General features: G+C 42.6%; 1 protein-coding gene and 1 long non-coding RNA gene across 2 annotated transcripts; one reads left to right on the top strand and one right to left on the bottom strand.

Moving 5' to 3' along the window:
• Positions 1-3995: 3995 nt before the first annotated feature.
• On the bottom strand, positions 3996-5667 carry LOC111271117 (actin, cytoplasmic 3). Its single transcript, XM_022851709.2, has one exon. The coding sequence runs from the start codon at positions 5528-5530 to the stop codon at positions 4403-4405; it is 1128 nt and encodes a 375-aa protein (XP_022707444.1). The 5' UTR covers positions 5531-5667; the 3' UTR covers positions 3996-4402.
• Positions 5668-13859: 8192 nt separating this feature from the next.
• On the top strand, positions 13860-16733 carry LOC111271118 (uncharacterized). The gene is made up of 2 exons (XR_002686682.2): positions 13860-13948; positions 14343-16733. It is a non-coding gene; the product is annotated as an uncharacterized LOC111271118 (long non-coding RNA).
• Positions 16734-17209: the final 476 nt, after the last annotated feature.

Here is a 17209-nt window from a genome sequence, read left to right as displayed (position 1 = left end):
TCTGAGTGGTCAGTTGTCTGCTTTGTGAGTCTCTAAACGAGTATCACGGGTATTATAGCTACATCTGAAACACTGTGCATCTCTGCTCGTTCTTTTTGTTAAGGCTAGCCATTCACTAGCGCTTATCTACATTGCGTAAGTCTTTAACGTAGCAAATAGCACCAGATATATTATACTATTATAATTCTTTAATAAAATCAGTACATTGTGGTATTCTACTTGTTACGCCTATTTATGATAATGTACCGTTAAAGCTAGCGCATAATTGTACTGATTCATATATATGGAAAAAAAATGTACCATGTCTCAGAAGTTATTATTATTACTGTATCTCTAAAGTGTGTATATATAGTTTTCCCTTCAATTCAGAACATTCAGCCTTTGTCCAACCGAGGACACCGCTAGATAGCTCTGTCCTTCCGCAGCTATGCCATTGAATGTTCGATTTGCATGCCCTTGCCAACGACCGAGTTCCGGCATGATTCCCAGGGCGGCGTCGTGTACCTATTTCTACAAGCTGCTCCCTTTGACCCTAACACCAGTCATGTTCAGCCCCCTGCCTACCCGACTCCCCCATCCGAGAGGACTGCTACCGTCACCCAATATTCAGCTGACCTAATCTAACGGACTATCTTAACTACTGTCGACAAGCTGAACATCAAGCTGCTGAGGATGTTTCGTATCGTCTGCTGTATCAAACCGCAGTACCAATGCCAGGCTCAATCGATTTCGATGCATAATTAAAAGATGCCCATTACTACCTCTGCTGCATTTGAAGAAATCTCTTAGCGAATATGGGATTTTGACTTCGTTGATATCTGCTTCGGTGATTCATCTTCGGTACTCTATGTTCGTAAACGCCTATATGGTTGTTATTCAACCAAGCATAGGCAATTTGCTAACCATGGAAATCGCATCTTTTCGATGACTCGCAGGCGTCTCAAACAAATACTTTGGCCGTCGAAGTCCAGGGCAGACTTGAACGCACACAGATCAAACTACATTCCGAATAATAATAATAATGTTCTGCTTGCAGTGAACTTCGTTTGCGCTTGATGGGTCGTTCTCTCAATACGGCTTCGCTCTGAGTGATGCTTATTTCTCATGAAGAACATTTCCCCCATCAGCCGCTGGCTACCGCTGTCAAAATGGAAGTCATTTTCAATCGCCTATGGTGGACTTAAGTTCATCTGTGAAATGAGAAACGCGGTGCCCTATAGCTAGCAGGCCAGCCATGCGCGTCGCAGGCGACAGCTAGCTGCCGTGTACATCAGCATTGCGTTATGGCCGACCGGCAGGCCTGCTGGTCGTCCAGGCGCTGCTGTGAGCGACGCCCACAACCCTTAATGCGACGATGGAGAATGTTCGAGCGAGAAGCCGCAACAGCTGTGCCCTTAATTGCACTCATAAAATGAAAGTTTTGCTTAAATATTTAAACCCTTAACGTGACTTTAAGTGGTGCCTGTGAAGGCCCGTATGCGGAAAGTCCTGTTTTTGTCGCCCGTTACTATGCGTTCCCATACAAGCACCGAACCAGCATCTTTCATACCGAAACGAAAGAAATATAATGATTATGTTATTAGTAGCAGAAATAATAATATGAACAAAAATACTATTAATCTTTTTCATTTAGCTACTGTGTTGACTTGCGGCTTTAATAATTAATAATGATAATAAGAAGGAGAGCTTATAAGGATTACTCAGGATGACAAACAGGTTTTATCGACAGAAATGTTAGTGTGAGCTCAAAGAGTATATATATATATATTCGATCTATTTTGGTAGATACCGCAACAGTAGTTTTTACCTAAACTAGAATCCCGAATACTAATATTGCAGTGGCTGTCTGATAACGTCCGTCGGCGCAGATTTGTCATACTTTAATGATGACTTTTAATATGAATCTGCACCGAATATGCATATTGTTCGATCTCTGACAAACGTAGATATTCCGTAACTTGCATGGCCAGCGTTCTACATTAAAAGTAAACTTAGACAAACTATGACAGACTCATCTTACTTATCTTCCTCTTTCGTATAAACAACTACAATCTAATAAATGATCATTTACTTCGTTTCACTATATATTTCATTTTACACATACATAACTCCTAACTATGTTATGTTATGTGTGATATAAATATATTCATTTGAGAAGTCATCGAAGTCTGAACTACACTGTTCTTCTATTATTATTAGAAATTAAGGCTCGTCCCAGAAAATTGCCCCTTTCAGTTAGTAGCACATTCAGGCAAAATTCAATGGTGACATCAGCCACATAAGCAGTGACGATGTCTATCGCTACACAAGGCCTATCATTTTGTTCCCGCTTGTTGGTCTGTTTAGTGCCTTTATTACATTCGGCCGACTCATTCACATAGAAGAATCGGGAAGAATCAGAAGTTTATGGTAACCCTATGTTAGAGCAGATGCTTTTGAAAGAGGCTCACCCGTCTTTGAAGCTCAAGTCTGCAACCTGCACCCTATTCGCCTTCTGCTTGTGTCACTATTAGCATCACTCGGTACTCGAAATGAAGCCTTCTTTGCTGTTGGCTAGATTTTCTCGGTCCTTTTGCTCCAATTTCAAATTATGTTTCTCAGGCTCCCCAAGCCTGCATGCTCTTTGCCTCGATGCGGCCAACCGATCTTTCCTTAACCAACTGGCGGTAGTTCCTCCTTTAAACAGTTTGCTCTAGGTGGCCCACCAGTGCGCGGCAGCGGCAGTAGTAACAGCATGTAGTTAGAGAGTTGCTTTTCTGTTAGACTTAGTCAGAGGCATCATTAGAAGTAGCAGCAAACTTTTCGATGAAGAAGAGATAGACTTCGTTCGTGCGTCGCTGGTGTCTGACCTTTTCTTTCCTACACGACCATCTCATTCGAGGCGGATCTCGGTGGTCCATAGAAACAGTAATAGTAATAGTCGAACGGGAAAACGGCGCCAAACGCAGGCCATAGTAGTCGGCTCTTTTAAAGGACCTTGACTGGTGGGCGTAGTCGGTGGGGAGGAACGTTGGGTTACTAACAGCATTTGTATCATAGACCAACCAACGAACTGCGACCCTTTTCGTTTGGTTCATTCGTCTTACCATTTTACCATACTTTGCTTGCGGTGCAGTTCACTACCATACGCAGTCCGATGCTGTTCCGGGCAGCTCTTATTTGGTTCCCGCCGGCCCAAACCACAGTTAGTTCAGATCTGTGACACGAACAGAGAGAAAAGTCACGAAGAATGTAGACCTTCACTCGCGTCCCCTTCCGAACGAACTTGGCCAAGCGTTCTTTCGGACGCGCCTGTACGCTTCCTGACCTCGAGAGTCTTAAATGGGTAGATGCGACGGAGAAAAGACTTTTCTAATACAGACCCAGCAATAGTATGAACAGCCAGATTAGTATAGGCAGAAGCAGCACCATGTAGTACGGTGCGACAAATCTGTATGCGCGTTTGGAAGTCATAACGCATGCTACGAGAATCGTCCGGGAAAAACCGGCTGCAACTATCTGCGATTCTGCTACATAAGAATTGTGCCGAAGACCAACAATGCAGTGAATAACTTTTATGAATGTATATAGCTTGCTGAACACTTTGCATGGCGTTGTTATGATGGAAAACGTTGTGTCAAAGGTCCTACAAAGATTTTTTTAATATCATAAGGTTCGTTTCGTTAGCGCGGAGCCAACTGATGCGGGATTTAGGTATGAGGTAAGAATTAAGGAAATGCCAACAACATACCGAACGTGCATACGCTGGTTTGTGTCTTTAGACAGTTTAAAATTAGAGTTACTTAGGCTCTTTCTAACAATAAATTGTAGTTTGGACCGCAACCCACATAAGCTCTTTGTTCTCGCTTTGGGAATTAATGGGAGCTATAAATCTATCGTTCTTCTAATTTTGAAGTTGTGGTGTTTCTCAAATATAGTGATAACGAACTTATTATACACAAAGCGCTACGAAGTATCTTGTACCGAAGCACTTAAATACGCAAGAACAATAGAAATTTTCGTATATATATTTATTTAACGAATGGGCGAGTAATTTCTCTAAAATTTTTTAAAAATCTTAAAATAGCACACGTGAATAGACCTTTATGTGATGATATCAATCGATAGTGAAGCTTACCGATCAAACATTGATCTGATTAGTAACCCGGATGATCGTTCGATGCCTTAGGTCAAAAATTTTCGATGGAACGTGAAAAACGGAGCGGTAGCTTACTGTTTAAATAAAATAAACTAGAAAAAAAAATTAGAGAAGAGGTCTGTTGCTGTTAGATGTTTGCGGCGCTCATGGTATCTGGTGTCGATACTATTAACGTCTCATCAGTTATTCGCCCATAGTGGCCGTCAGATCAATACCATCCATCAATATCAGACAAATCAATACCAGCCGTCATATTAAACGAATCTAAAAGCATTTCTGGTGGACAATTGAGGGACCGCAATCATCGTATTCCTGTTTCGTGATCCACATCTGTTGGAATGTTGAAAGCGAGGCCAGGATTGACCCTCCAATCCAGACCGAGTATTTCCTCTCCGGAGGCGCAATGATTTTAATTTTCATCGTAGATGGCGCCAGATTGCTAATCTCCTTATACATACGGTCGGCGATTCCTGGGTACATCGTTGTTCCCCCGGACAAGACCGTGTTGGCGTACAGATCCTTGCGAATATCAACGTCGCATTTCATAATAGATGCATAAGCTGTGTGATGAATCCCGGATACCTCCATTCCAAAAAACGATGGTTGGAAAAGCGCTTCCGGACAGCGAAAACGCTCGTTTCCGATGGTGATCACCTGTCCATCAGGAAGCTCATAGGATTTCTCTATTGATGGTGAAGAGACTGCTTTCGCCATTTCCTCTTCGAAATCAACTGCCACATAACATAGCTTCTCTTTGACGTCGCGAACGATCTCACGTTCGGCAGTAGTCGTGAAGGAATAGCCACGTTCGGTAAGAATCTTCATTAGATAGTTGGTAAGATCGCGACCGGCGAAATCGAGACGCATGATGGCATGGGGAAGCCCGTATCCCTCGTAGATGGGTACCGTGTGCGACACACCGTCCCCTGAATCAAGCACGACGCCGGTTGTACGACCCGATGCGTACAACGACAGGACAGCTTGGATAGCAACATATATTGCAGGTGTATTGAACGTTTCGAACATTATCTGTGTCATTTTTTCGCGGTTCATCTTAGGATTAAGAGGCGTTTCGGTAAGAAGCACGGGATGATCTTCGGTGATTACTCGGAGTTCATTGTAGAACGTGTGGTGCCAAATCTTCTCCATGTGATCCCAGTTCGTGACGACGCCATGCTCGATGGGATACCTTAGAGTGAGGACACCGCGTTTCGATTGAGCTTCATTTCCAACGTACGAGTCTTTTATTCCCATACCGATCATCACTCCCTGGTGACGAGGGTGGCCAACGATGGATGGGAAAATTGAGCGCGGAGCGTCGTCTCCAGCGAAACCCGCTTTGCACATTCCCGAACCATTGTCAACAACGAGAGCGGTGGTATCGTCGTACATACCGCCGACTTATTGCAGTAATAAACAAGTTCCTATAGAGCACACAGAGCTCACGTAGCCCAATGATTCTTCTAGGCGAACAGGTCTGATACTGCGATAAATCGGCCAGATCGGCATAACATCGTTATTCTGAAAAATAGCCTGTGATGAAAACCGCAAACATCATCTTGTAGTCCCGACGCAGTGGGTTGGACGGCTAAACCTTCATCTGATCAAACCAGAGGCTAACGACATATACTATAGGATAGGTTTAATTTAACAAAGAAATATACATTACTTTGAAACGAATTTGTGACAAACAGAGCCAAGCTAAGCATTTCCTTTACGTCTACAATGCATCTATAAATACAAATCGATTAGTAATCGCAGCCACTGCCTACATAGATGAGACTCATATAGAACTATATGGGAGTAGGCGTAGTAACAGCAGTCACTTTCGTAGAGACCTGTCACTGACATCGACTGAGTTTCGATTAAATATCCAAAAGGTCATTGTTCACTCGCAGGATGTTTACAGGCATACGACATTAGTGGTTAAGCACTTTCATTCATTTCAGCTGATTAGAGAGAGGATCTTTTATTTGTGGATCTTGAAAAGGTCAACCTCCTTCTTTAGTTACAAATATAAAATGATAATTCAATATTTCGTTATTACAAGCATTACTGACGCCCTTATCTGGCATCAATGATTCAGATTTCGTAACAAGCATTGTATTGTTTAAATTAATAAAGCGGCATATTCCACTGGGAAAACAGCTAGTCTGGTGTCGCTTTAAAGCTCCCATTGGGCTTATAAAAGCTAGGTTTTAAACAGAACACCTATAGTTATGTAAAATCGTCTCCTATAGGTAAAACGTGACAGACTCGTGACCGCTAGATGTAGCATGAATCCTAGTTAACCTGAATTAGTTAAAATTTTATTGCTTACATTACTCATCTAGAATTTCGTAGCGGCGAAGATTCTGATTCCGATTAGATGCGTATGGTTTGTTTTTGTATTTAAGTTCGCCTTTATCTTTGTGTCCATAGTGCACAAACATTATTAGAGCAATCCATTACATTAAACCCAATCTGCCAGAACCTTGCAACAATGTCTACTTTCTAAGAAGCCCTAGCTTCTTGGCAAGCTACGTGACGATGCGGGTAAAGACTATATTATTCTTTCTCCCGAGGGATTTATTCTACACGACTAAGAAGCTCACAGTAAGTGAAGAAGTTTTTTGACCTGTTTCGGCTCTATAGAGATGTTGAAACATAGGGGTCCATGGGTCCATGGCTGGAATACGCTCACTAAAGATCAACTATGGATGACTAAGGTCTGGGCTCGGAGTCGATTTTGAATGAACAACTTTATTTACTCGGCGTGCCTAGAGCACGCACTCGCATATCGATCATCTTTCAAATTAGATTCAACTCTATTGTACGCGGCCAACGCTAAGCCTATCGCGAGAGCGCAGAAGAGGAACGAGTGTTCGCCATACATCAGGCACGAGACGCTCTACGAAGCTGTCAATATCTTGTCATTATCCGATCGACACTCGCGGACCGCTCGAATAAAGTGAGAGGTTTATTTTCATAATACTAAAAAAATCTAGCCATGTAGACATTTGATACAATTACAGTTAGTTGAACTTATCGAATAAGATGACAAAATGTCAAATCAGACCGGCTCCTTTATAACTTACTGTCTCAGATAAGCGGAACGAAACGAGATTTATATCTAGAAAGGTAGGCTTAAAAAATGAATCACCCTGTTGAGCTATATGCAAGCATCATTATTATCAGTCGAGCTTAAAGTTAAAGTTGCAATGAAGTTGTAGAAGATTTACAGAACTCAGACATTATAGTAATTGTCGATCGCCCACTCAGACTGTGGATGAAGACAGGTACGTTGCTTCGTGCTGATTCTTCCTGTGGTAAGTTTAAGTTTTTCTTGAAAAATCAGCAATGAACATCATTAGGAAAAGAAATGGCAAAGCCAGATGATAGAGAATGTCATATCTTTTTCTAATATACTAAGTAAATAATTTGCAAATGAGCTTTCTATACCAGAATAAGGAAAACCATCAATACAGTATATGTAGGTGCAAAGAGTGGCCAAATTAAACGGGCCAACTTAGATCAAAGGTGTTCGCTAATAGTAGCTCTTGTATATGAACATTTTAGGCTCGTCACAATTTTATTTTACTCCTTATAAGCTTATTACTGTCCCACGTTAATATATTTCTCGATTATAATAGCGCGACCAGTGAAATTTGCTCATCTGCATATATTCACAACTACCGCTCAGAAACAGGCACATATATATATATATATATATATATATATATATCGGGAGCTTCTTTATCTTTTGTTTCGAAGACACTACCGAATTGATAACAGATATTTCAGCGAAATTGTTTGCATATGCTAGAGGCGTTATCTTTGACTGGGATTCGTCAGAAGTTCTATGAGAACCGGCAATGGCGTCGATTTTAAGCAAAAAAGAAAGCTCTTAGTTCTGGTGGAGGTTCGTTTTACGAGAAGCGATTAAATAATAGCTCAGTTGCGCTTGTACCTGAAAGATGCTAAAGTCTACACAATCTTACTTCTATTAGGATCAGTGCTCAGCAACCTAGCAAGAATTCTACACATTGACAACAGCTATTCATGATCATTGCGGCTCTTCCATATCTTATTAAATCGGAAGACCTTCTCTGTCCGTGCGGCTATCCGTTTTCCACCACCTTCGCCATTGAGAAATGAATAATTGAGTTACACTAGGGAGCGTTGCGTAGCATCGTGTATCTGGCATTTAGATGCTTATTTTCAGCAAAGGAAGTATCCTTCAAAACCTCTTGCCATTTTTGGAGCATTTTTCTTCACTACGCCACATCACGGACAGGAAAACGGTGCAAATACGTTATTTCCGTGACATCCTTTTTTCTCCCCTCATGATTTTTGAGAAGCCCTCCCCATTTTTGCCGGCCGCGTAAGGCTATTATTACCCAGAATAGCTAAAAGCCTGCTTCTATGCAGCAGCGTAACGGAAAAATTAACGTGGGCCTGTCGCTGACGATCAAGACGCTTGTGTATGCAGATGACGTATCCTTCATCCGTCACGAGAATAGAGAGTCAGCCGTTTCTAGCGAAGTGACAGGTTGACTACGAGTGGCACAAAATGCAATATTTGTAAGCGTGCTCGCACTTCCGACATTGCGAAATCAACTCAGTGACTTTGGATCTAATTACGCTGATTGAGTGCTCGACAAAAAAGACAGTGAGAAATGGCCAGTGGAAAAAAGGGTGCAGATAGTCTCTCGTAACGCCAAGACGCTTAGAGCGCATGGCGTTCTCCCAAATGTTAAATAAATACATCTTTCATGCTAGCTACGCCGTCGTTGCTCTTGACTGAAATAAACACTCTTAGAAGGTGTTTTCGTCCTGGCTGGAGTCAAAGAAACCGTAGACATGTTTATCGTGCAATTGAACTTAGAAACAAATTCGTAATCAAACAGCTTTTAGAAAAAGATAATTAAGGACCAATAATTGATGTTCAATTAAGTGATTTCCTTAAATTAAACACATATTATCCTGTGCATTCAATGCCGAAGGTGAACATAGGATATATAAAAAGTTACTGATGAAATTCGCCATTAATTTTACGTTTCCTAAACCGTACGATGCTGACAACTGTACCAATAAAATTTTCTTCATTGCACACAGCAGAAGATCACGTGCACATAGAAGAAAATAGAACCGAGTGTGCCGAAACTTCACACCAGCTCCTCTATAAAAAGTACATGACTGTGTCCGGAATAGTCTCTTATAGCATTATAATATAGTGCATGCATTGTTTCGTGGAAAAGCCTATAAAGGATGCGACACGCTGACTAACTACTACTACTACTACTACTACTACTACCACCACGCTTCACTTTGGATTCTCATAATAACCATAATAATATAATAATAACACTTTTGAAAGATATGCATTTTATTTTAATCCAATTTAGCCACGGTGCAGTATCGTCCCTGGTATACGGTAGTCCACGAGCGTCTGTGCTAATCAGGCACAAAACAAGCGTATCGTCCTATCTTTGTCTGGCTGTGTTGGCCTGTTGTTGTGGAGGCCAGCTTCATTACTTCCTGACTCCCTTCTTCACTAGCTCCCTGTTAGTTGGCTCTGTCGCTCGGCTCTTAAGTGCTGCGTCGTTCAAATAGGTTTACATTCTGTTGCTTACTGGCTGTTTAATGGGTTCTACCAAGCCTTCCCGCTCGCTATGGTTGATCCGGCTTGGACCCGTCGTCTCTCGCGTTGCCATTTATTCATTCAGACCTTCTCTCTTGCTGAAGATAATGGTGGTGCATTGTTACCCATCCACTTCCACCAGCTTTCCAGTGCCGGTACTAGATTCTAGTGTACACGTACATAAGCTTATGCACACATGCACAGATAACGAGCCGCATACATAGAGCGAGTTGGTTACGATATAGTTCACCTCCGAGGAATGTCTTGTCGTTTCTCGTTGGTGCATACCCCATCTGTAGAAGCCATGACACTAGTGCGACTGATGCCCGCGGAAGGCCTGTACACTACGGGCAGTTACATCCTAGTAAGGCCTTATACAGGTCCTCTCAGTTCTAGCTTATGCTAGTGGTCACACGAACATGGCCAAGCGTACAGCTGCCACTCCGCTAGAGTATAGTCCCTTACAGCCGGCGATGCTGGAGGAACGTTTCAGTCCCGTGGCCGTATTTTGCCGCAGCCGCAACCTCCGTCTTGTTGAAAACCTCTACCTTAATTCCTTAATTAGGGCAATATCACACGATGTAGCATTGAACGAAGCCGGAAGGACAACGAAGGTAGGCGATGGACTGTAAGAAAGCGACGAGAAGAGAAGACAACGCAACGATTAAACGGCACCTTAATTTCATTATAATTCGTGCAATTAAATTGCGTTTAAGGCCGACTCCCGCGATCCCTAATTTAGCATAAGAAGACACAGGAGAAATAAGAGTGCTTCGGTAAACCGAGCAGGAAAGAAAGGTAACAACCGAGGCTAGATAAAGTGCCCTTGGTTGATTTGCATTTGTGCGTTATAACTAAGGAAATATAGGTACTTGCGAATGTGTTTGTAATTTGCTACGTAATGAGTACATCGTACGTACAGGGTAGTACCTGTGCGAAGAAGAAAGTGAATATATTTGCCTAGCAAGAACTTTTACATAGTGACTTTTGTATTTTTCATTCAAGTTATTTCAATTTTTTTAGAGAAATACGTGTTGTGGTATTATCCTATCGAAGACGGTGCCCCCTCTATTCACCGTTTCCGGTCGATTTTTTCTAGGCTTGTGTTAATCTTACTAGTTATCGACAGTAGAGGTCGGGATCAATCGTTCTGCTAGCCAGCAGCAACTCATAATGCACGATTCCTCTCTAAGCTTACTAAACACCTAATACCACATTTCTTGACGCCAGTCAGAACTCTGCCACAGATTGCGGAGCAGATGTATGATCAGTTTTTCATTGTCCCTAATAAATCACACCTAAAATCCGTTCGAGTTCATTGCGTTTCTATAGAATTTTGCAGATGTACCTCGCAGAGTAAGTCCTATTGCATCAGTTCGGCACAATGGGCTTGTTTTTGCAGCCAGCTTTTTTCGCTAATGGGCATCTCTCGCATCGAAATTTCGAGAACGATAGCCACAGAACCATATTTGAAGTCTGTAACGGCATTCTAAGGATTTTACTCAACGCAGCTTCTATAACAAGCAATATGCGTCCTTGAAGCTATCTAGCGAGAGAAATACTCAACCCTTTTTTTATCTTTAAAACCACCAAAGTATAATTGAGCGTTAAGCCTGTATGTCTAGGACTCTACTGGCTGCAAATGAAAATTTCAATGATTCTGTCCTTGCCTAATGAATAAAAATACTAATGCCAAGCAGTCGTTACTAGTTGGGTAATATAATAACGAACTGCATTGTACGTTGGGCCATTTCACCGAAACAGTAGACCCGAACATTTATTGATACCTTTATCGCGTATCGATACATATATTGATATCTAACAGAATGCTGTCACTTATCTAAAACCAGCAGGCATAGGCCATACGGATTTCAACTATACCCAATTTCAACCACCTCGATCTGCAGAAGGGCTCGAACTCGATACCCCCGGTAGCACTATTGCTGTGGACCGGTAAGAGTCAAGTCCGTATTCCCAAAGCCACTGCTTCGTTATGCTCCTATATTTGTGCTGTTTTTATAAATTGTGTTTCAGGTAATACGTTACATTGTTCCAGTCAATCCATTGTTTTGTTCGTTAGCCTATTTAATAAGTATAATAATTATTAGTATTTTGTTAATCCTGCAATGGCCGATCTGGCCGACTGCCGCGACCCTGACGCTACTGTCTTCGTATCGCCTGGCCGTTTTCCACTTTTTAATCAATTAACTCGTGCTACTCTAATGTGACCCAATTGTGTAGAGCTTGGAAAACTAAGCTATTCTTTCTGGGCTTGAATGTTTCGCAAATTGTTGGTCGTTGTCGAGATCGTCGCCCAAAATAGTCATCTTTCTACAACTTTCAAGGGAGTTATTGGAGGCTCGTTTATATGTTTCAATGTAAATCGTGTTTCTTTTTCCTTTAGCCGTCGCACTTTTTTCCCCGTATATATGGACAAAGTATCACAAAAGAGCCCTCTTCCAGGTGGAATTAGCGCCCAGGTACGCTGCATGGAAACGTACAGTCTCTTCCTCGATTAAGAGCCCAGAGCACCCCTGTCTGGTTAATTGTTAAGAGTAAACATTGCAACCTAGATTTACAGGTAAAACTGTTTGTAATGTTCAAACGTTTCCATTTCAATAGCGACCCTTAAACTTAGCATAGAAACCTGAGATTAAGGGCTATGTACGGTAGGCGATACGCCTGGCAATTACGGTTTTTACTGTATCTTTTAGCACTAATTACAAAACTGATCGTGGAATTTTTTTTAATGAAGTATGTATATAACCAAATTGAATCCGTTATTTTCGCTTTTGCTCATATTTTGGTTTATATTAAATCATGTTCTATATTGTATACATGCTTATTTCGTACGCATACATGGTTGATCGCTAACATCTTGAACGCGATATTTCAAATTGTCCAAATTCACATATTCACACACAGTTTAATTATTTTTTAACTACCATACCATAAACATGTACTGCCTATTCATTAACAATAGCAAATATATTTTTTGAAAGTGACGGCCTCGGCTTATCTAGATGCGCCAACTCTATCTAAAGGGGTTACGGAGTTTCACGCTAGCTGAGTTGCGCAGTCGATTTTTCACAGACTGCCCATGGGATATAGAAAGTGGCGAGCACTCATGAGCAAAAACGTTTGTAACGCTTACCATTACCTCGCCGATTGCAGCGGCATCTGTATCCTCTAAGCCGGGCGACGGTGGTCCCGTCCATGTGCAGATCCGTTTGTTGCGGCAGGCAGCTAGATCTAGCCGAACGGATGATGAAATGGTGCTTTTCATGCGTTTCTCCCGGTACCCAGCACGTGATAACAGTGGGAAGTGGATCCGTACGACTAGAGCAGGTAACCGCGTACCACGTAGATTACAGCCACAGTGTCTACGGTCGTCTCTGCCGTCTTCTACGATCGAACCGCGAGGCCAGCTTTAGCGATTCATAGTCTTTAGGGATTCTATTAGTATCATCTTGTGCTACCGTGTTGTGTTAAGAGGCCAATCGATCGGAGGCTAGCGTCGTCCGCTTGTCAAGGTGGCCAGCAAGAGGATCGACAGAAGAGAACGCGCCAGTGACGAAAAAATGGATGGGAATGGCTACCGCCAACATGTATTAATCCATGCCTCTATGGAAAAAAAAAAAAAGAAAAAAACGATTAGCATAGCCCCGCTACGGATGCCTTGTGGGCGGGCGCACATTGTACCGACAGAGCGCATATTGTATGCGAAGTGTAGGAGGCCTCGGCTAATACTGTTATTGAAGGTGGGCGTACAGAGAAAGACTGTAAATTATGGATTGGCTATCCCACGGGTGACCGATTGGATTTTGTCTGTGTACGATAATGTCGAAGGTAATAAAATGCGACGATCTGAACCTCTGCCGCAATGTCGAATAGCCCCAGTGTACCAGACTCGACAGGAGTGGCGACAGCCTGCTGTACTTATTTGTGATTTTATTACAGATTGATAAACTATTATTATAATTCGGATCCGAAGCGTGGCGTACGCTGAAAGCTAGCTCCCTGCTAGATAAAGTTTTCGACTTTGTAACCCTGAATAACTTCTGTAGGTACGCCCGGTCAGTGTAGCAGTCAATGATACTTTCGGCGCTAAAGAGGATAAGATGTTTCGACGCGAAAAAGTTCAATGACAACATTTCGATGCTTCGAACAATTATATCCTGGAAGAGGTATGACGTTGCGGTCATCAAGGTAAAATGTTCATGTTAACTTCTCAGACGGACAGCGCTACTGCAATTGCTGAGTTTATGTTTGTGGTTTTACAAAGGCAAGCATATGGAAAGTATTTAAAGAAAGAAAAAGTATAATAACCAATTTAATTATTCAAAAATAATATACAAAAAAAAAAAGAAAATTCTATTTTTTCAGAGTAACTAGTGTAGTAAAATAAAACCAAATCAAACTTAAATCTAATAGTTTAATTTTTTTCTAACAGTAACAACGTCAGTTCCGCAGCGAACTCTGAACGGAATCAGCAGAAGCGAGAAAACAATAGAGGCCGCCAAAATCCGTCCCATTTTTAACAGTATTACCAATTGTAATATACGATTATCCTTATTGCAGTTATTAATGATGTATGTGGAAGGCATATTTCTGGTGAAAATATGCAATTATATTCGACCGGACGTATCGGTGACGCCGTTCGCTGTCATCTGCAATGGCGTGCGTGACGAAGCTGGAAGTAAGCGAAACGCTTCTCGCAAAGTGGCTGTGTCAGCAGGTACGTCGCGTATATCTGCTAAGCTTTGCCCCCATCTGGTACGCTGCTCATTTACCGCGCCGCATAGACAGTCCACGGGCAGCAACGGCGGCAGCAGTTGATGGTCGCCTCGATCAGACGACGTCTTGCTGGACGAGTGGAATCGCTAATAAATGGCGCTACTGTTCTGACTACCTTCTCAGGTACTTTCTGAGAGAAAGCTCCGGCCTTCTGCGATCGATACGTTAGTTGCGTTCCGTTGAACCTCCAAATCTGTTCGACGATGCTGTTCCTTCTGAATTCATTAGTACCATCTTGTAATGCTTGCGTCAATTTCGTAATTCAACCAAAACCGCGTATTACATCCCCTAGTTAACAGCGAATAGTTGCTGCGAACTAGTCCGCAATACCTGTTCTAAGGGACAGAACGACAAAAAGAAATTGACTAGTGGGCTAGATAAGAAGGCGGAGAGTTTTAGCCCACGTAGGTCCGTGTGTGTGTGTGTTTGCTTGTAGACATATATATTGTTCATGCTAGAAACAACCGAAGTTCGATGGTCAACTGTAGTAAATAACCTATATAATGATGCTTAATCGGCAAATCACTAAAAAGCGCGAGGGACCAATAAACCTTGAGGCACTTCTAACCAACTGGTTAGAAGTGTCTCGAAATTGCGTAAGCCAACGTATGAAGTATGAACTTGTACTAGCGACTGATATATGTGTTGTGTGTGTTTCTGTGTGGTTAATCCTTGCGTTTGTCAGTCTGTCTCTTTTCATGGCATGAGCATGGTGATATCAAACGCACGAGGGCTGCGGGACTGCAGCCGTCCCTGACACCAACTCAGGCCCGTTTCGGCTAACTAGCCATAGGTACCTGCTGGTACTTGTGTAACTGCCGCTTGGCATCAGTATCCACTTGGTTCGCCCCAGACAGGATTCGCATTCCGCCGTTGCCGCCGTCACTTGGGAGAGGAAGAAGGGGTTATTGATGATGCGGAGAGTTGCCGATATAACATCGCCCAGCGTTGAAAGCGGCTGGCGGTAACGGCGGCGTTCCGTGAAAGCTCAGATGATATATGATATTGCAGGAGGGGCCAATTTACTGGCCATTGCCTACATCTTTCTGCACTCAGCTGCTCCTTCACTGCGCAGTGCAAATACCTACACACAGATGCCTCTCTCAGTTCTCACAGGAACTTTGACGAACATAAACACCTAAATACGAACAGTGGAAACATCAGACGGCGCCGTCAGCCTTGATCACCTTCAACACACAATGTGCGGGTGCTGGTTTATGTTAGCAATGCCGGTTTTGCGTAATGTTCTCACGGATGTTCTCTCGAGTTGTCGATAATGCAAATAGGTAGAACGCCATCCTAGCGCTGCGATCGGCCTCCACATACTGTTGCCAGGGCTAACATCAAGCCCAAGTTTTAGTTTAAAAAAAATAAAATGCTTGTGAAAAAGGCCTACGTTTACCACTACAAACGAACGCTTCCGAAACGTGTTCCTCCCGGTTCCACCATGCGCAACGTAAAATGGAGTTATTCTCCAATAATAAAAAACCTTCTTAATCAAATACTTCCTATTGTGTTAATTATTTTTTTCTATACAGTTGGCCATTAACTGCGGGGGCTAATATTGAGCCAGACGCGCTGGACATTGATCAAAAGATCTCGAGAAATAGACGACGTAATGGGATGAACGTGTAGAGAGAGCAACAACAGCTATCTCAATATCCGAGTAAGCGAGGGGTTCGTATGAGCAGAGATCGTGAAGGTGTGGGCTGTAGGGGGGAAGGATAGGGAGCCATGGCAGAGAATATGCGGGCGGGAAACTGGGACATGCGGCAGGTCTGGATATCACAAAAACGACGAAAACAACGACTGAGCTATGGGAACTGGGAAGCGGGCAGCTAGGAGATAATACTACATTATGTGCGGAATACAGGGTAACATATGAGGTATCCAGGGGATTCAGGAAAGGCGGATGTTACTAGCCAGACAGACAAGTCAGGAGATAAAATGAGATAATGAGTTTATTTGCTTGATTCCGCTGCTGGAGAGACTACTGCCGCACAGCCCAGCGACTCCTATACTGCAGGACTGGAATCAGCCAGAACTACTCACGTATCGATTCTGTCAGTATAACAACGCTACCAGGTTGTTATATTGACCAACGAGCATAAAAAGAAAATGTAGAAAACACATTACGTTAAAGTATACTAATAAACTTCTTTATAATAGCGGTTCTTTTTGGCGTCTTTTTTTTGGGATTTAGGATTTACAAAATGTGGGTTAAAATATACCGGACCATATTGTTATCGTGTTATGTCGGTCAATAGCAGGGCGCAGTTAATTATTAAAATTCGGTATTGCATTCGTCGTTTTTCCCAAAAATCGGGCGAGGTTTTACTAAAAACGCAGCCATTTACTGTCTCGCAGGATCTCAATGCGGTCGTGACGCTTAGCCGATCGGGCTGTGTAAGAACAATTTACAACAATTTATAACAGGGTACCTAGAAACTTAGGTCCTACTCTAGTGACTAAAATAGGCACGGCTGCATCCGGTTAACAAAGCTCATACGCTCAGGATGCTCATGCCTAAACGATCTTGTTGATAGTACCTGATGCAGTTGGGCCCGTATAAATAAAGTATTACATGCGTCTCATGCCGTTAATCTGTGTCAGCAGTAATGGTAAAGGCAGCTCTATGCCACCCGCCGAAC

Source organism: Varroa jacobsoni, unplaced genomic scaffold (genome assembly GCF_002532875.2).
Source record: "Varroa jacobsoni isolate VJ856 unplaced genomic scaffold, vjacob_1.0 contig00363, whole genome shotgun sequence".
NCBI classification, from domain to species: domain Eukaryota; kingdom Metazoa; phylum Arthropoda; class Arachnida; order Mesostigmata; family Varroidae; genus Varroa; species Varroa jacobsoni.
This window is presented reverse-complemented; position numbering and strand designations above follow the sequence as displayed.